The 19,978-nt window shown below is 37.8% G+C and overlaps 6 protein-coding genes and 1 pseudogene across 7 annotated transcripts in view; 1 reads left to right on the top strand and 6 right to left on the bottom strand.

The window, feature by feature from the left end:
- Positions 1-1,377: 1,377 nt before the first annotated feature.
- LOC111463909 (geraniol 8-hydroxylase-like) lies at positions 1,378-2,985 on the bottom strand. Its single transcript, XM_023107871.1, has 2 exons — positions 2,107-2,985; positions 1,378-2,000 (listed from the first exon to the last, which is right to left on the bottom strand). The coding sequence occupies exons 1-2, from the start codon at positions 2,983-2,985 to the stop codon at positions 1,401-1,403; spliced, it is 1,479 nt and encodes a 492-aa protein (XP_022963639.1). The 3' UTR covers positions 1,378-1,400.
- Positions 2,986-4,655: 1,670 nt separating this feature from the next.
- LOC111463910 (geraniol 8-hydroxylase-like) lies at positions 4,656-7,040 on the bottom strand. Its single transcript, XM_023107873.1, has 2 exons — positions 6,113-7,040; positions 4,656-6,006 (listed from the first exon to the last, which is right to left on the bottom strand). Exons 1-2 carry the CDS (start codon positions 6,989-6,991, stop codon positions 5,668-5,670), a joined length of 1,218 nt encoding a protein of 405 aa, XP_022963641.1. The 5' UTR covers positions 6,992-7,040; the 3' UTR covers positions 4,656-5,667.
- A 1,323-nt stretch (positions 7,041-8,363) lies between these two features.
- LOC111463908 (geraniol 8-hydroxylase-like) lies at positions 8,364-10,085 on the bottom strand. The gene is made up of 2 exons (XM_023107870.1): positions 9,158-10,085; positions 8,364-9,056 (listed from the first exon to the last, which is right to left on the bottom strand). Exons 1-2 carry the CDS (start codon positions 10,034-10,036, stop codon positions 8,457-8,459), a joined length of 1,479 nt encoding a protein of 492 aa, XP_022963638.1. The 5' UTR covers positions 10,037-10,085; the 3' UTR covers positions 8,364-8,456.
- An 845-nt stretch (positions 10,086-10,930) lies between these two features.
- LOC111463980 (geraniol 8-hydroxylase-like) lies at positions 10,931-11,479 on the bottom strand. Its single transcript, XM_023108020.1, has one exon. The coding sequence runs from the start codon at positions 11,477-11,479 to the stop codon at positions 10,931-10,933; it is 549 nt and encodes a 182-aa protein (XP_022963788.1).
- A 280-nt stretch (positions 11,480-11,759) lies between these two features.
- LOC111463981 (geraniol 8-hydroxylase-like) lies at positions 11,760-12,527 on the bottom strand. Its single transcript, XM_023108021.1, has one exon. The coding sequence runs from the start codon at positions 12,525-12,527 to the stop codon at positions 11,760-11,762; it is 768 nt and encodes a 255-aa protein (XP_022963789.1).
- A 2,436-nt stretch (positions 12,528-14,963) lies between these two features.
- Positions 14,964-16,942, bottom strand: LOC111463983 (annotated as a pseudogene).
- The window catches only part of LOC111463906 (WD repeat-containing protein WDS homolog), a 7,899-nt gene continuing 4,676 nt past the window's right edge, over positions 16,756-19,978 (top strand). The window contains exons 1-3 of one of the 2 annotated variants that reach the window (XM_023107869.1): positions 16,756-16,929; positions 17,574-18,363; positions 19,059-19,160. In XM_023107869.1, the coding sequence (XP_022963637.1) occupies positions 17,716-18,363; positions 19,059-19,160 (750 nt within the window). In that variant the 5' untranslated portion in view covers positions 16,756-16,929; positions 17,574-17,715. The remainder of the gene's footprint in view (positions 16,930-17,573; positions 18,364-19,058; positions 19,161-19,978) is intronic. The other variant, XM_023107868.1, reaches the window with a different exon arrangement.

The following is a 19,978-nucleotide window of genomic DNA, read 5'->3' on the forward strand; positions in this document are numbered from 1 at the left end:
TTTTTTTTTTTTTTTTTTTTTTTTTTTTTTTTTTTTTTTTTTTTTTTTTTTTTTGACAAAAATAAGAATCCATCAAAGCCAAAATAATTTTTAATTTTAGATTTTCTCTCTAATATATTTTTAATTTTTTAAAAACTTTAGTAATATTCTTAAATTTTTAAAATATTTTAAAATAATATTCTCCCAAACAAAAGCTATGGCTCGTTCTAGAAATATCTTTAAATTTTTGAAATCTTCATTTCATTTTCGACACATTAGACGTATTTTCAATAGTAGATCGGTGATTAAATTTTAAAATATATATACATATACATATATATATACTAGCACACCGCCCCGTGTCTACCCTCCTTCGGGGAACAGCAAGAAGGCTGGCACATCGTTCGGTGTCTGACTCTGATACCATTTGTAACAACCCAGATCCACCGCTAGCAGATATTGTCCTTTTTTTCCCTTTCGAGCTTCCCCTCAAGGCTTTTAAAACGCGTCTGCTAAGGGAAGGTTTTCACTCCCTTATAAAGGGTGTTTTGTTCTCCTCCCCAACCAATGTAGGACATCACAATCCACACCCCCTTCAAGGCCCAACGTCCTTGCTGTTGAGGCCCAATGTCCTTACTGGTACACCGCCCCATGTCTACCCTCCTTCGGAGAACAGCGATAAGGCTATATATATATATATACCATTTGTAACAACCTAGATCCACCGCTAGCAGATATTATTCTCTTTTTCCCTTTCGAGCTTCCCCTCAAGGCTTTTAAAACGTGTCTGCTAGGGGAAGGTTTCCACTCCCTTATAAAATGGTGTTTTGTTCTCCTCCCCAACCAATGTAGGACATCACAATCCACACCCCCCCTTGGGGCCCAACGTCCTTGTTGTTGAGGCCCAGTGTTCTTACTGGTACACCGCCCCATGTCTACCCTCCTTCGAGGAACAGCGAGAAGGCTATATATATATATATATATATATATATATATATATATATATTCTTAGTATTTCATTTCATAATTACTAGTGAACTTTCAAATTTAACATTAAAAGTTGAGATATAATTTATGAGGTATCAATATATGGTTTTCGTCAGTATATTGATGGTAACATAATTTTTTAATATTTTTTATAAAGGTAAAGCGTGTTAATTTTATTTATAAAAGTTCATGATATATTTTGTATATTTTGTTAGATGAAAGTCCCACATCGACTAATTTAGTAAATGATCATGTGTTTATAATCAATGAATACTATTCCTATTAGGATGAGGTCTTTTGGGAAGTCCAAAGTAAAGCTACGAGAGCTTATATCAAAATGGACAATATTATAACCGACTTAATAAATATATTATTATTATATTTTATTATTTTAACCAGATTATTTATAAATAGGGTTATAGTCGGTAAATATTTTAAACCACTAGGGAAGGGATGGCTATGAGAGGGTGAGCCATCTCCACAGCCACGCTGAATCTATCATCCATGTTTATCTCGAGTCCATTTTCAACCTTCCAATCGAAGAAACTAATTAACGAACCCAACATCAAAGGCATCATTCTCATAGCCAGTGATAGTCCAGGGCAAATCCTTCTCCCTCCACCGAACGGAATCAGCTCGAAGCTCCGTCCCTTAATGTCAATTTCCGACCCCAAAAACCTCTCCGGTTCAAATGATTCTGGATTCTCCCAGCTCATCGGATCTCTTCCGATCGCCCATGCATTAATCATAACCTGAGCATCTTTAGGGACTGTGAAACCTGCGATCTCCACTTCTTGTTTCGCCTTACGAGGTAGCAATAATGGACCCACTGGATGCAATCGTAAAGCTTCCTTCACCACCGCTTGCAGATATGGCAGCCTCGAAATGTCCGCTTCCTCCATTGGTTTGTTCTTCCTCAAAACTTGCCTGATTTCCACTTGAGCTTTTGCTAATTTTTCTGGATTCCTCAATAGCTCCGCCATTGCCCACTGCAACGACACTGAACTTGTATCCGCGCCGGCTACGAACAATACCTAGAGTTCTTTATTTATTTTGCACAAATTAGAAAAACGACCCATCGCTTTTTAAATGTCATAGTTGATTTAAGAATCGAACGATTATTTAGGGGAGGATTCTTACGATAAGTAAATGTATCATCTGATTATGATCGATTTTAGCGTCACTCCCTTCGTTCTTCAGAAGATAATGCAACATATCGTTGTTTGGAACAGAATCAGGATCCAGTTCTTGCTCCTTCCTCCTCAGTTCGACCATTGAGTCTAGAATTTTAAAAAAACTTCCCATGTGAATCTCCATTCTCTTCCTCATCCCTTGAATGTCGAGCTTCCTCAACATGGGAAAATAATCGCTCAAATTCGACTTTCCGGCCAATTCCATCATTCCCTGCACGCACTTCTTAAACTGTCTCGCTAATTCGGATTTCGGATATGCTAAATCAACAGAGAAAATCGTATTCGAGAGTAGATTCAGCGTAGTCGTGAACAATAATCTCCCTATATCCACCGCCTCGCCTTTCAACGCGCTTTTTCGAACAATCTCTACGAGCTCTTCCACTTTCTTCCGACGAAGATTTTCGTTCGCATCGAGGATTTTTCGGGCGAACAGAGTACTGTTGCATATTTTGCGATATTTCCTCCACAGAGGAGAAACAGAAATCCATGGAAATCCGACTTCGTTATGATCGTAAGCGGTCAACGAATCTGGAATGGCTCTGTCACACAAAGAGTGTTCGTTCGTTTGTAGGACCTCTTTAGCCATGGCGGAAGAAGAAACCACCACCGCCGTAACTCGTCCAAGTTTCAGACTCATAATTGGGCCATATACCTTAGCCATGGCGGCGAGCGACTTGTGAGGCTTGTCGCCGAGATCCAAGAGATTTCCGATGACCGGCAGAGGCTTTGGTCCCGGAGGTAGCTTCTGTGTACTTCTCGTCTTCCATTTAAGCCTCAAAATGAAGAATGCGGCACAAAAACAAAGAAAGTAGGCCAAAAACTCCATTTCCGGCGATGGCGAGGACGCTTCGGCTCTGCTCACGGCGCAACCGAATAGGAGCCTGCGGCTTATTATAAGACGCGAAAAAATAAAGTATTAAATTAAAAATAAAATTAGGATAAATTATGATTGGTCCACGTATGAGCGAGTGACAATTAAATTTCCATTTAAACCACAAATAAAAATAATATATCGAGAGCTGACGTGAAACTACTCTTTCCTCTCCTCCAAATCTCACTTATGAAGATTTTTTAGTTGGGTTGAGAGATTTTTTTTGTACCAACTCGAAAGTTCGGGTCGGTTGGATTGACAATCTAATTCAATTCGAAAATTTTCATAACCCAACTCAATCCTTTATTTTCAAGTTGTTCTAAATTGAGAAGAGACAAGAAGTAGAGAAACAACCTACAGTCGAGCTGAGAAGTCCGATAAGAAACATAGAGCGAAGAAGTCTGACGGAAATGGAACAAGCCGAGTGGAGAGTCAGTCAGCGACAACGTCGATAAAGTCGATTTGGAGAAATGGGAGGTGAGAAGAGAGTTTGATGGAAAAATAAAGAGGTGACCGACGAGCTAGATCGACGTCTAAGACGAGAACGACGTCAACGTAGAAGATAAACAATTACCATAATTAATCCTCTTATTAATGGAAGAAACTAGAGAGGAAGTCTGCAACTTCAATAGTACATGTGCCACGTGACAACATAACTGATGGGCGGGCTGGGTGGACTTCTGCCGCAAGGTTTTGGCCTTTTTTATGGTTTTCGAGTGGGGTCGAATTGTCTCAATAATTTAAAATTTGAACCCGAACCGGATCAAGTTCTAAAAAATGAACCCGAACTTGAATACGAAAAGAAACCCAACCCTTAAAATTCGAGTTGGATCGGGTTAGGTTTTCGGAACTAATGGGTGTCTTGCTTTTACCTGGAAAAGAATGGAACTAATACATCACTATATAATTCACGTACAACATCATACATCACTATATAATTCACGTACACGACTCTCCACATATTGTCCACTTTGAGCCTAAGCTTTGCTTTGGGCTTCCCCAAAAAGCCACGACTCTCCACAATGGTATGATATTATCCACTTTGAGCCTAAGCTTTGCTTTGGGCTTCCCCAAAAGGCCACGACTCTCCACAATGGTATGATATTATCCACTTTGAGCCTAAGCTTTGCTTTGGGCTTCCCCAAAAGGCCACGACTCTCCACAATGATATGATATTGTCCACTTTGAGCCTAAGCTTTGCTTTAGGCCTCCCCAAAAGGCTACGACTCTCCGCTATGATATTGTCCACTAAGAGGTTTTGGGCTTCCCCAAAAGGCCTCATATCAATGGAGTTAGTATTCCTCACTTATAAACCTATGATCATTCCCTAAATTAGTCGATGTGGGACTTCCATCATCCAACAATAGCTACATCATACATCACTATATAATTCACATACAACATTATTCGATCATACATCACTATATAATTCACCTACAACATTATTCGATATAGCTCATACATCATACATCACATAAATTTTCTACCATATCCTATAGTAAGGCCACTTGGCCTTAGCCGCCGTTCTCCCTAATTTATAACGTTAGATCCCGTTCCTCGAGAGTTGCTTCAAATGTTGTTGGAATTTGTTTCCTATCACACCATTTGTCACCTTTTCGTTAGCATTTAACAAATTAATAATGATCATACTAATAAATGTAAAATACAGCACTAAAATGGCCTCAATTACCATCACCGAGGCCACAAATAGATCAGGGAGGGTAGGAACCATAAAAATTGGGCTAAAATAGGGGTACCCAAGCAAAATAAGCCGAGGAGTCGCCGGGAGCCGAGTCGAGACATCTAAGTCGACCAAGCCGAAGGGCTGCATAAGACGCGGGTTGACACGTGGCATTTCAGGAGTGGGCCACGTCGTGTGCATGCGTCTCGGGTCGAGGCGCAGTTTGGGTCAGCTTGGCGGGTTGCGTCGGGTTATTGGGTTGCTGCATGTGGTCTCGGTTTGTGGGCTGGGTCGCGGGTTGTTTGGTTGCAGGTTGAGCTATTGGGCCGAGATGGGTTTAGGCCTCGGGTTGCAGGCTGGTCTGGTGACACAGGCTGCAGGCGAGTCGAGGCGCTACGGCGTGGGCCGCTACAGACAGACTGGGCCTCGGGTTACCGATCTGGGTCCGACCCGGATCTTTTCTTCCTCGCCTGACTCACAGCGCGATTTTTCTCTTTCCTCACCGTGACGGTTTTGGACTTTGTTTCTCTTCCTATCTCTTGTGTCACCTTCTCCTCCTCTCTCCCACCAAGTTTTCAAAAAAACTTCATTTCAACGAAGATAGTATTATTTGATTATAAACTCAGGATCATTCTCTAAATTAGTAGATGTGGGACTTTCATCGAAGACGTACAATAATTAAGTCTGAAATTATTCTAAACAATTAAGGACGGGATGGCTCGGAGTGGATGAGCCATCTCTACGACGACGCCAAATTTATCGTCCATGTTTATTTCAAATCCATCCTCAACCTTCCAATCAAAGAAATTAATTAACGAACCCAACATCAAAGGCATCATTCTCATAGCCAGTGGCAGTCCAGGGCAAATCCTTCTCCCTCCGCCGAACGGAATCAGCTCAAAGCTCCGTCCTCTAATGTCAATTTCTGACCCCAAAAACCTCTCCGGTTCAAATGATTATGGATTCTCCCAGCTCATCGGATCTCTTCCGATCGCCCAAGTATTCACCAAAACCTGAGCATCTCTAGGGATTGTGAAACCTGCGATCTCCACTTCTTGTTTCGCCTTACGAGGTAGCAACAATGGAGCCGCTGGATGCAATCGTAAAGCTTCCTTCACTACTGCTTGTAGATATGGCAGCCTCGGAATGTCCACCTCCTCCACTGATTTGTTCTTTCCCAAAACTTGCCTGATTTCCACTTGAGCTTTCGCTAATTTTTCTGGATTCCTCAATAGCTCCGCCATTGCCCACTGCAACGACACTGAACTTGTATCCGCGCCAGCTGCGAATAATACCTAGGTTTTTTTTTTTTTTTTGCACAAATTAGAAAAACGACGCATCGCCTTTTCAATTTTATAGTTAATTTAAGAATCGAACGATTATTTAGGGGAGAATTCTTACGAAAAGTAAATGTATCATCTGATTTTGATCGATTTTGGCGTCACTCTCTTCGTTCTTGAGAAGATAATGCAACATATCATTGTTTGGAACAGAATCAGGATTCAGTTCTTGCTCCTTCATCCTTTGTTTGACCATTGAGTCTAGAATTTTAAGAAAACCTCCCAAGTGAATCTTCATCCTCTTCCTCATCCCTTGAATGTCTAGCTTCCTTAACACGGGAAAGTAATCGCTCAAATTTGGCTTTCCGGCCTCTTCCATAGTTTCCTGCACGCATTTCTTGAACTGTCTTGCTAATTCGGATTTCGGATCTGCTAAATCAACAGAGAAAATCGTATTTGAGAGTAGATTTAGCGTAATCGTGAACATTAATCTCCCTACATCCACTGCCTCGCCTTTCGACGCGCTTTTTCGAACAATCTCCACAAGCTCTTCCACTTTCTTTCGGCGAAGATTCTCGTTCGCGTCCAGAATTTTTCCAGCAAACAGAGTATTGTTGCATATTTTGCGATATTTCCTCCACAGAGGAGAAACAGAAATCCATGGAAATCCGACTTCGTTATGATCGTAAGCGGTCAACGAATCTGGAATGGCTCTGTCACACAAAGAGTGGTCGTTCGTTTGTAGGACCTCTTTAGCCATGGCGGAAGAAGAAACCACCACCGCCGTAACTCGTCCAAGTTTCAGACTCAAAATTGGGCCATATACCTTAGCCATGGCGGCGAGCGACTTGTGAGGCTTGTCGCCGAGATCCAAGAGATTTCCGATGACCGGCAGAGGCTTTGGTCCCGGAGGTAGCTTCGATGTACTTCTCGCCTTCGATTTAAGCCTCAAAATGAAGAACGCAACACAGAAACAAAGAAAGCAGGCCAAAAACTCCATTTCCGGCGACGGCGAGGACGTTTCGGCTCTGCTCACGGCGCAACCAAATAGGAGCCTGCGGCCTATTAGAAGACGCGAAAAAAAGAAGGTATTAAATTAAAAATAAAAATAGGATAAATTATGATTGGTCCACGTTTGAGCGAATGCCAATTAAATTTCGATTTAAAACCACAAATAAAAATAATATATCAAGAGCTGACGTGGCACATTTTGAAAATCATTTTAGATATCTCTCCTCTCCTCCAAGCCACTCTTTCCCTTCCCTGGCTGTCCCACTAAGCAAGATATTGCCTCAATTATGAGTGAAGGAGGCTCGGAGTGATTGAAATTATTAAATTAGAAAGTGAAATGCTCGGTTCGGTTCGGTGATGGGACGTTCATTTTTTTCGTTTGTGATTTCTTTTATCTTTTTTGTTATTTTAAGAAGACAAAGATTTCGATGTCCCAACCCGACAAACCTGTTCTCAACCCGAATTCTCTGTTGGATGATGAAAGTCTCACATCTGCTAGTTTATATAATCAATGAATACTTTTTCCATTGGTTTGAGGTCTTTTGAGGAAGTCCAAATCAAAGCCACGAGAGCTCATGCTCAAAGTGGACAATATCATACCATTGTGGAGAGTTTGTTCGTCTACCATGGTATCAGAGTCATGCCCTAAACTTAGTCGTGCCAATAGATTGGTAAATCCTCATGTCGAACAAAGGATTCCAAAAGAAAAGGAGTCGAGCCTCCTCGAAGGCATAGTAAAAAAATGATGAAGACTCCAAAAGAAAAAAGGAGTCGAGCCTCGATTAAGGGAAAGCGTACTTTGTTCGAGGGGAGATGTTGGACGATGAAAGTCTCACATCGGCTCATTTAGAGAATGATCATGAGTTTATAATCAATGAATACTTTCTCTTTTGGTTTGAGGCTTCTTGAGTAAGCCCAAAGCAAAGTCACGAAAGTTTATGCTCAAAGTGGACAATATCATACCATTGTGGAGAGTTGTGTTCGTCTATCAATATCAATTCTCTTCTAGTTTGATTATCAAAATTATTACTCATCATTAAGCTAAATTAGTGGAGAGGGGTTTGCTTGAAAAAACTAGCCTACCTATTTTGACTTTAATTTTCATTATTATTATTATTATTATTATTTTATTTTCATTTTATTTACTTTATTTATTTATTTATTTATTCATCTTCATTTTTCATATTATCTTGCAATTCACCATATACACATTTGATTTTAGAAATAGAAATTAAATAATATATTAAAATTGTTCATTTTTTTCCAAGCCTTAAAATCTTTTTAGTTAAAATTTGGTAATTACGTAAAAGAATAAGGGTATTTTTGCAAAGTCCATAAATATATATATATATATATATATATTTGTAATTTAGCCCCAAATACTACATACACATAAAAGTTAAAAAGTCAAACCATAATTACAGCGAAAATATTGTGGAAAGTCTAGAATTATTCTAAACGATGAACGATGGGATGGCTCGGAGTGGATGGGCCATCTCTACGACGATGCCAAATTTATCTTCCATGTTTATCTCAAATCCATCTTCAACCTTCCAATCGAAGAAATTAATTAACGAACCCAACATCAAAGGCATCATTCTCATAGCTAATGGCAGTCCAGGGCAAATCCTTCTCCCTCCGCCGAACGGAATCAGCTCATAGCTCCGCCCTTTGACGTCAATTTCCGATCCCATAAACCTCTCCGGTTCGAATGATTCCGGATTCTCCCAGCTCATTGGGTCTCTTCCGATTGCCCATGCACTTACTAGAACCTGAGCGTCTTTAGGGATTGTGAAACTTGCTATCTCCACTTCTTGAATCGCCTTACGAGGTAGCAACAATGAAACCGCTGGATGCAATCGTAAAGCTTCCTTCACTACTGCTTGTAGATATGGCAGCCTTGGAATGTCCGCTTCCTCCACTGGTTTGTTCTTCCCCAAAACTTGCCTGATTTCCATTTGAGCTTTCGCTAATTTTTCTGGATTTCTCAATAGTTCCGCCATTGCCCATTGCAATGTCGCTGCAGTTGTATCCGAGCCCGCTGCGAATAATTCCTAGGGTTTTTGCATAAATTAGAAAATCGACCCATCAAAGTGCTTTTTCAATTTCATTATTGATTCAAGAATCGAATGGTTATGTAGGAGATGATTCTTACAAGAAGTAAATTTATAATTTGATTTTGATCGATTTGAGCGTCGCTCTCTTCGTTCTTGAGAAGATAATGCAACATATCGTTGTTTGGAACAGAATTAGGATCCATTTCCTGCTGTTTCATCCTCTGTTTAATCATTGAGTCGAGAAGTTCCAGGACACTTCCCATGTGAATCTCCATCCTCTTTCTCATCCCTTGAATGTCGAACTTCCTCAACACCGGAAAATAATCACTCAAATTTGGCTTTCCGCCCTCTTCCATAATTCCCTGCACGTATTTCTTGAACCGTCTAGCTAATTCAGATTTTGGATCTGCTAAATCAACAGAGAAAATCGTATTAGAGAGTTGATTCAGCGTAATCGTGAACACTAATCTCCCTACATCCACCGCCTCGCCTTTCGACGCGCTTTTTCGAACAATCTCCACGAGCTCTTCCACTTTCTTCCGACGAAGATTCTCGTTCGCGTCCAGAATTTTTCCGGCGAACAGAGTATTTTTACATATTTTGCGATATTTCCTCCATAGAGGAGAAACAGAAATCCATGCAAATCCGACTTCGTTATGATCGTGAGCCGTCAGAGAATCTGGAACGGTTCTGTCACACAAAGAGTGGTCGTTCGTTTGTAGGACCTCTTTAGCCATGGCGGAAGAAGAAACCACCACCGCCGTAACTCGTCCAAGTTTCAGACTCATAATTGGGCCATATACCTTAGCCATGGCGGCGAGCGACTTGTGAGGCTTGTCGCCGAGATCCAAGAGATTTCCGATGACCGGCAGAGGCTTTGGTCCCGGAGGTAGCTTCGATGTACTTCTCGCCTTCGATTTAAGCCTCAAAATGAAGAAGGCAACACAGAAACAAAGAAAGCAGGCCAAAAACTCCATGGCCGGTGATGGCGAGGAATTTCAGATTCTGTTACGGATTTCACTTCATCGTCTCGGCCAAATATATTAAAAAGATAATAATAAAATAAGATTAGGGTAAATTTTAATTGGTCCAGTTTGAGCGTGTGACAATTAAATTTCGATTTAAAATTCAAATAAAAAAAATAAAAATCAAGAGATGACGTGGCACATTTTAAAAAATATTTTTAAATGTCTTCCTCTTCTCCAAACCACTCTTTCCCTTCATGGCTTTCCCACTAAGCAAGAAATTGCCTCAAGTAAGAAGTGGACCCGTAATTTTCGGGAGTAATTAAAATTATTAAATTATTTTATAACGTGTTTTATGTTTAACTTTACGACTTTTATTTAATAAAATTAATTTTCAATGATAAAATAAATGCTTTTTAAGTGACTTTTGATATAACAAAATTAATTTTACCAATTTTCAAAATTTTTAAATTAAATAAATTAATAAAAATACTATTTGAATTTTAGATTAAATTTTTGTATAATTTTATTAAAATCATTTATTTGAAAATAATATAAATTATTAATATCGATGGGTAAATAAACACAAAAACCTAATATTTAATATATATTATTTATAATATACTTATTAATGAATAAAAATTAAATTAAAAAATTAAAGCACGTTAGTATATTTCATTTAATATAATTTATTTGATCGTATACAACGTTTGATTTTTAAATATAATTAAATGTTTAGCCTATAATATATATATAATTTTGTTAACTAATTTATTTGAAGAAAATAATTAAGAATTTATTATAAAATAAACTAAAAATTTTAAAAATACTTTAAAATAGTTAATGATAATTAATTATATGAAATTAGACAATGTAGTTTTCAGCTACCAATAATGTGGAATTATTCTAAACAATTATCGATGGGATGGCTCCGAGTGGATGAGCAATCTCTATGACGATGCCAAATTTATCGTTCATGTTCATCTCAAATCCATCTTCAACCTTCCAATCGAAGAAACTAATTAACGAACCCAACATCAAATGCATCATTCTCATAGCCAATGGCAATCCAGGGCAAATCCTTCTCCCTCCGCCGAACGGAATCATCTCGAAGCTCCACCCTCTGACGTCAATTTCTGATCCCATAAACCTCTCTGGTTCGAAGGATTCAGGATTCATCCAGATCATTGGATCTCTTCCGATCGCCCATGCATTAATCAGAACCTGAGCATCTCTAGGGATTGTGAAACCTGCAATCTCCACTTCTTGTTTCACCTTACAAGGTAGTAACAATGGAGCCGCTGGATGCAATCGTAAAGCTTCCTTCACTACTGCTTGGAGATATGGCAGCCTCGAAATGTCTGCCTCCTCCACTGGTTCGTTCTTCCCCAAAACTTGCCTAATTTCCACTTGAGCTTTCGCTAATTTTTCTGGATTCCTCAATAGCTCCACCATTGCCCATTGCAATGTCGCTGCAGTTGTATCTGCGCCGGCTACGAACAATACCTAGAGGTTTTTTTTTTTTTTTTTTTCACAAATTAGAAAAAACGACGCATTAAAATGATTTTTCAATTTTAGTATATTGATTTAAGAATCGAAAAATTATTTAGGGGAGGATTCTTACGAGAATTAAATGTATTATTTGATTGTGATCGATTTTAGTGTCACTCTCTTCGTTCTTGAGAAGATAATGCACCATATCGTTGTTTGGAACAGAATCAGGAGCCAATTCCTGCTAATTCATCCTCTGTTTTATCATTGAGTCTAGAAGTTTCAAGAGACTTCCCATGTGTATCTTCATCCTCTTCCTCATCCCTTGAATGTCGAGCTTCCTCAACACGGGAAAATAATCACTCAAATTTGGGTTTCCGGCCTCTTCCAAATATCCGTGCACGTATTTCTTGAACTGTCTCGCTAATTCAGATTTCGAATCTGCTAAAACAACCGAGAAAATTGCATTCGAGAGTAGATTTAGCGTAGTCGTGAAAGCTAATATCCCTACATCCACCGCCTCGCCCTTTGACGCGCTCTTTCGAACAATCTCCACGAGCTCTTCCACTTTCCTCCGGCGAAGATTCTCGTTTGCGTCCATAATTTTTCCAACGAACAGAGTATTGTTGCATATTTTGCGATATTTCCTCCAGAGAGGAGAAACAGGAATCCATGGAAGTCCGACTTCGTTATGATCGTGAGCTGTCAGAGAATCTAAAATGGCTCTGTCGCACAAAGAGGGGTCGTTAGTGTGTAGGACCTCTTTAGCCATGGCCGAAGAAGAAACCACCACCGCCGTAACTTGTCCAAGTTTCAAAGTCATGATTGAGCCATATATCTTAGCCATGGCGGTGAGCGACCTGTGAGGCTTGTCGCCGAGATCCAAGAGATTTTCGATGACCGGCAAAGGCTTTGGTCCCGGAGGTAGCTTCGATGTACTTCTCGTCTTCCATTTAAGCCTCAAAATGAAGAAGGCGACACAAAAACAAAGAAAATAGGCCAAAAACTCCATTGCGAGCGACAACAAGGAATTTCAGATTCTATGCCAGATTTCACTCTATTGGCTCTGGTATGCTCGTGATGTTACTCTCATTTATAGTAATGATGTCTAATCTTGGTTGTGAAGGAGAACAAACCACCATGAATCTGGGCCTAAACCAAAGAAGTTTGGCTAGTTTTTTAAAAGAATGTTTTGTAAGCAAATTAAAATACTAAATGGAGACTAACATGACACGCTTAGAAATATAAATAATACTAATAATAAGACACGTCTGAATCATGTGTGAATCATGTGTTGTCGCATCCAAAAGTTTGGTCTACCTAAAAGTGGGTAGATTTACAAGTTTAGGTCCGATGATATAAATTGTTATAATGTTAAATTATTTAATATATAATAAATTAGTCCCGAACTCCATGTAACAATCAAGGTGTTCAAAAAAATAATAACCTAAGAAATACATTTTTTTTATTACTATTTAAACATTAAGAAATTATAATTTTTATTTAATTTTTTTACGAAAATAAAAATTGAAATAGGTAACGAGAGTAGAGTGGGAAAAGACTTTTCTAATTTATTTTTTTGGACTTTTATTTCTCAAAATTTTATTATGGAAGAAAGCAATTAAAATGATTTTAAATACTTTTATTTCTAATTTTGGACTTTTATAGGGTTATAATAAATAAATAAATAAATATATATATATATATATATATATATATATCAAAGCAGCTCACATCCACCTCATCCAAACACCTTGACTTGCACAGACACTAGCAGCAACAAACTCACCTTATATGGTTGATAAGATGATTATAGGTTGCTTACGAGAAAACCAAACTACTGCTCTTCCACTTATCGTAAACACATATTTTGAAGTGCTCTTATTATCTTCTATGTCTTCGACATAGTCACTATCAGTAAATCCAATTAAATCACTTAACTCTTCCCTTTCTATAAAATGCACCTTAATTTACCGTACCTTTCAAGTACCTTAAAACTCTTTTAGTTGCTGCAAAATGTTGTTGTGTTGGACATGCAATAAAACGACAAATCGAACTTACAACAAACATGAGATCTGGACGAGTAGTCTTTGTATTACCTCTGATTGGCTTTTATAGCATTAACAAACAGATCAACTTGATTGGCTTTTATAGCATTACAGACTAACAACTTTAGAAAGCATAAAATTAGCCAACTGCCCACTAATTGATTCAGTGGTTCTACCATTAGAAGTGGACATCGATCCTAGAGAAAAGGTCTAGTATGACCATTTTTAACCGTTCCATGGACAAATCTCATCTTACCTTCATAGAATGTTTAAACTCCTCATTCCTCGTGATGAAGAGTGTCTGCTCACTGGAACTGCATTTGAATCATTCCATGATGAAGTAGGATTCTATTCGACTAAACAAGGTTCCAAGTGCTTGTTTTAATCCATAGAGAGCTTTTTGGAGTTTGTACACCATCTCCTCACTTCCCTTTTCTCATTGCCTCCTGGTTGTTCAACAAAAATATCTTCTTTTAACTAATCATATAGAAAAGTTTACATCTAAACCGATAGAGTTTCCAACTTTTTTGGGTTGCAAAAGGAAGTATCATTCTCAGAGTATCCATTCTAGCCATAGGTGCGTACAGTTCCTGATAAGATAAGGAATCACTACAAGGGGAGTAAGATTCGGATTACCTTGTTGATCGAATATCTCAAAGTAAGAACATTGTTTGAGATTCGAATCACTTCACAAGCAAGATTGATCATGTCTAGCTTGAATGATTCTTGTTGATCAAATATCTTAAGACAAGAACACTTGATTGAGATTCGAATCACTCCACAAGCAAGATTGATCATGTCGAGCTTGAATGATTCTACATGCAACCTAAACTACATAGAATTGCAAAGAAACTTAGCCATTGGCTAAACAAAGAGCACAAATGCTTCTTTTACTGTATTTTAAAAGTCTACTTACAAATACAACGTACATGGCTTTAGATAGCCTCAAAATGATACTAAAGACTTAAAATACAATAATGAAATACAATAACTCTAAACTGTAACCCACCCAAAATTTATAACAATTAAACTTCATTCCTCTTCAATGTGACATGAATTGCAACATCTTTTTGACAACATTTTCTTCACATCTTCATTGAAATATATTGTATGATTGTTGTCTCTTGGTTCATATCAGTTCCGTATAATCAGTTCCATGCTCTGTGTGTAACCTTTTACCAACAGTCTGAGTCATTTAGCTTGGTCTTATAAATCCATTTCACTCCTATTTTCTTTGTTCCAGCGGATAGAACCCACCATTCCATATTTTCTTTGTTCTCTTCAGATAAGCCTTCACCGAAATATCATGAGAAATGATGTGGTAGTGTCTTTCTTCTAAACATTCGGTTTTTAAAATTTTCATTATTATTGTTAAACTTTACGAAAAATCTGGAATTATTCTAAACAATTAATGACGGGATGGCTCCGAGTGGATGAGCCATCTCTATGACGACACCAAATTTATCGTCCATGTTCATCTCAAATCCATCTTCAACCTTCCAATCGAAGAAACTAACTAACGAACCCAACATCAAATGCATCATTCTCATAGCCAATGGCAGCCCAGGGCAAATCCTTCTCCCTCCGCTGAACGGAATCATCTCGAAGCTCCGCCCTCTGACGTCAATTTCTAATCCCATAAACCTCTCCGGTTTGAAGGATTCAGGATTCATCCAAATCATTGGATCTCTTCCGATCACCCATGCATTCACCAGAACCTGAGCAATGCAATCTCCACTTCTTGTTTCGCCTTATGAGGTAGGAACAATGGAGCTGCTGGATGCAATCGTAAAGCTTCTTTCACTACTGCTTGTAGATACGGCAGCCTCGAAATGTCCGCCTCCTCCACTGGCTCGTTCTTCCCCAAAACATGCCTAATTTCCACTTGAGCTTTTGCTAATTTTTCTGGATTCCTCAATAGCTCCGCCATTGCCCATTGCATAGTCGCTGAAGTTGTATCCACGCCGGCTACGAATAATACCTAGGGTTTTTTTTTTTGCACAAATTAGAAAAACGACACATCAAAGTGCTTTTTCAATTTCATTATATTGATTTAAGAATTTGAACGATTATTTAAGGGAGGATTCTTACCAGAAGTAAAAGTAATAATTGATTTTGATCGATTTTGGCATCACTCTCTTCATTCTTTGGAACGGAATAAGGATTCAGCTCTTGTTGCTTCATCCTCTGTTTGATCATCAAATCTAGAAGTTTCAGAACACTTTCCATGTGAATCTTCATCCTCTCCCTCATCCCTTGAACGTCGAGCTTCCTCAACACAGGAAAATAATCACTCAAATTTGGCTTTCCGCCCTCTTCCATAATTTCCTGCACGTATTTCTTGAACTGTCTCGCTAATTCAGATTTCGAATATGCTAAATCAATCGAGACAATTGTATTCGAGAGTAGATTCAATGTAGTCGTGAAAGCTAATCTCCCTACATCCACCGCCTCGTCCTTCGACACGCTCTTTCGAACAATCTCCACAAGCTCTTCCACCTTCCTGAACTTTAACATGCAACAATTACGATATTAAAAACAAACATTTGTGTTGTGCTACTGCTAGCAGATATTGTCCACTTTGGCCTCATTTTAGGGCCAAAGTCATTGATGGTACACTGCCCAATGTCTAACTTTGATACCATTTGTAAAAGTCAAAGCACACTACTAGTATATATTGTCCGTTTTGACCCGTTACGTATCGCCATCAACCTAACAATTCTAAAACGTGTATGCTAGGGAGAGGTCTCCACACACTTGGAATGTTTCGTTTCCCTCTTCAATCGATGTGGGATAAGATCTCACGATCCACCCTCACACTTTCGAGGAATGTTTTGCTCTTCTCTCCAATAGACGTGAGATCTCCCATCCATAGGTCTTGGTGGATAATTTAAAAAATTATATTTTAATGGATAACTTACCTAATATTACGTCATCTTCCTTAAAAAAGAAAATAAAAAGAAAGACAACTAATTATTAAAAAGAATCCAACTATAAATAATTGCCATAAATTAAATGCCATAGTTATCCTAAGGGAATGAAAAGACAAATATAACACTTGTTTTTAGTGTTTAAAAAATGTCGTCTTCGTCCAAGGTAGGGGCTAAAAGGGAAATTGATAATTCGATATTTTACAGAAAAAAAAAAGAAGCAAAACCTCAACGTCGTCGTTTAAGCCGTATTTTGTTCTTACTCTTTTCTCAAGGCCTGCCTCCTTCAAACTACCTTCGGTTCCTTCCCGACTACAAGTCATTTCCATTTCTTTCCCGGCAATCTCACTGAGCAGTTCTTCAATCTCTGCAATACATTCTCAACTGGTTAGCAATCGTTCTTCAATTTTGTATTCTTCTTCGTTTCTTCATATTGGTAGACCTGGCATTTTGATTCGTTTTTGTTCTGTAAACTCATGGAACAGTTTCGTTCTTCGTCCTATTCTGCACGTAATTGTTCTAATCTCGGATGTTTCCAATTTTCGTGTACTTATACTTTAAGAATCTTGGCTGGAGCCTCCCAGGCTTACTGTCTTATGCGATTCAAGAACTATTTTGTAGGTTTTGGATAATTATAAGCTTGTTGAGTTTCTGGAATAATTCGTGCTAGAAATTAATAGTTTGTGTTGTGTGAATCTTCGAGTGAATATTATAGGCTAGGTGTATTTCGGTGAATGGTTTGAGATTTTATTTTTGGCGTCTGATCAATCGATTATGGGACGGAAGTTTCAAGTATATGGCCGTCACGAGAAGTGAATTTATCAGTGTTCAAGGTTTTGGTGTATTTGGCTATAATAGTCAATCACGGGAGGAGTTTAGAGTTTTTAAATCTTAGTTGTTACTTTGTTGGTCAAGAATGGATAGTCTTTATCCAAATTTTTTAATAATAATTTCTCGATCTTTATTGTACTTTACTGCTGGGACAACGTTGAACCTGCATCTCTATCTCTCTCTTGTTACCTAATTCTTTTGGCACTGACTTGAAATTCTTCTTATGCGTACATCTTTGTTGAATTCCAGGATTTCGTACTTGCAAAAAAAAAATAGGTTCCTTCTATCTGGAAACAACAGTACCACGGCTGGTGAAATATTGGTCTTTTCGAGAGCATTGAAGGGGAAGGTCATTAAAATGACATAAGATTTTCTCACAAGTTGTATATCCATGGAGAGTTCATCTGTGTTAATTGGATCCAAGGGCCTAATAAGGAAACATGAGTTTGTTAGGATCATAATTCAATGCTTATATTCATTTGGTTACCAAAAATCTGCACTAAGTTTGGAATCCGAGTCTGGAATTTCATACAAATCTAATGATTTCAAGTTGTTGGAGTCTCAAATTTTCAGTGGTAATTGGTATGGTTGCATTGACACAATAAGTGGCATCAAGGATTTAACTGATGAAGTAAGAGTTTCCGCCCTGTTTCTTGTTCTAAAACATTGTTTGCTTGAGTATTCTAACTGTGGGGATGATGCATCGGCACTAGCTATGTTGCGTAAAGAAGCTCCAATGTTCCATTTTAGTAGAGACAAAATCCACAAGCTTGCTTACAGCATATTTACTTCTAAGAACATGAATTTGGATTATTCAAATGACAGTGTCATTCATGAATTAAGGAAAAAGTTATTGCGAGATTTGGAAAAAGCTCTTCCTCCACCTACTTGTTTGCCAGACAGGAGGTTGGAGCAACTGGTTGAAACCACCGTAGTGGCACAGATTGATTCATGTATGTATCATAATTTTTCAGGTGCAGTTTCAATCTATGAGGACCACTGCTGTGGCAGGGATCAAATACCAACAGAAACAATTCAGGTGCATTTTATTATGCTCGTATTCCATGTTTATACTCTTAATTTCCATGCATCATTTTAGATGATTTTGAAAGGAAATGATTTCATATTGTAACATATGATGATGGAATATAAATATTTTCAAAATTGGATTGGGTTCTCTCAAATTCATGCAAGTAAGATATGAACACTATTTTTACAAGCAAATCCATAATGGAATATTTTCAAAATTGGATTGGGTTTCATAGAGGCATGGATTACCTACTTGGACTACTAAATATTCAATTGTTTCTGACGACGAAATATTTTTGGATTCTAGTTTTGTGTGTTGGAACTTCTGGTTTTCTGAATTAAAAGAAGCTGCTTGTCCGTTTTCTTGTTCTCATATAGTTTTTGAGTGAATGATATTTGTGCTAGTAGGATTTTTTGGTAAATGCATTTATTTCTTTGTCTAGCTCATTATCATTGCATGAATATGATTGATATTTGAAATTGAACGATCCTTAATCTCAGCCTTTTACACTCCATTCTCAGTTTGTGGGGGTGAAAGAAAGAAAAATAAAATGAGGATTGATACTCATTACCCACAATGGATTGCTCAATATCTTGTTGAATGCTTAACTTTATTTATTTTTGATAAGAGACAATTTCATTGATGATTGAAATTTACAAGAATGCTTAACTTTATTTTTTTAAAATTTTTTTCTCACTATGCAGATTTTGGCAGAACATAAGAATGAGGTTTGGTATGTTCAATTTTCTAATAATGGAGAATACTTGGCCTCTTCATCCAGTGATTGCTCAGCTATTATATGGAAGGTACCCTTAAGATCATATCTTTAATTTAATAATGTTAGAGTTGTCATTATTATTACTGTTAACTGAACGGAAACAAGGATTCATTAATAATCGAAAGGAGTCAAAAGGCACAGACTGAAGGAAGGGAGACGAGTCATCTTCCATTCTGGGACCTAAATAGAGCCTCCCCAATCAAGAGTTAATTGAAGTTATCTTTTGAATGTTTCCGATCTTATAAACTTTGCATATAGAATTGAAAGAACAGATAGATTCTAGATCATATTGCCTATTCAGCCCTTAAACATTATCCTTCTATTACCTTGTAGTTGCCCGTTAAGAATGATCAAATATTCATTTTGCCGTTGATTATGGAGTCTATGCCTACTTTATGTCACCAAATAAGTGGTTGGATGACACCTCACTTTTCCAAGGGAGGTAAAGGAGTTACTGAAAATTGTCTTAACGTACCACTCCTTTAAGAATCCAAAAGCTCTGCTACGGAACAACCTTATCATAGCTTTCATTTGGAATCTCTGGAAAAAAGGAATAAAATAGTATTCATGGAAAAGACACTGACTTTTATTGGGCTCTTCGAAATTGTTGTTTACCACCCCATTTCTTGGTGTAAATTGTCCAACATTTTTGTTTCCAATAGTCATACCTCCCTCATTGTAAATTGTAAATTGGGAAGACCTTTTGTAAGTTTCATGGATAATGTATCCCCTTTTCAAATTTCAAACATTAATGAAATTGTCACTTATTAAGAAGAAGAAAAAAAAAAAGGAAAAAAAAAAAAAAAAAAAAAAAAAAAAAAAAAAAAAAAAAAAAAAAAAAAAAAA

Source organism: Cucurbita moschata, unplaced genomic scaffold, assembly GCF_002738365.1.
Source record: "Cucurbita moschata cultivar Rifu unplaced genomic scaffold, Cmos_1.0 Cmo_Scf00029, whole genome shotgun sequence".
Lineage (NCBI taxonomy): Eukaryota > Viridiplantae > Streptophyta > Magnoliopsida > Cucurbitales > Cucurbitaceae > Cucurbita > Cucurbita moschata.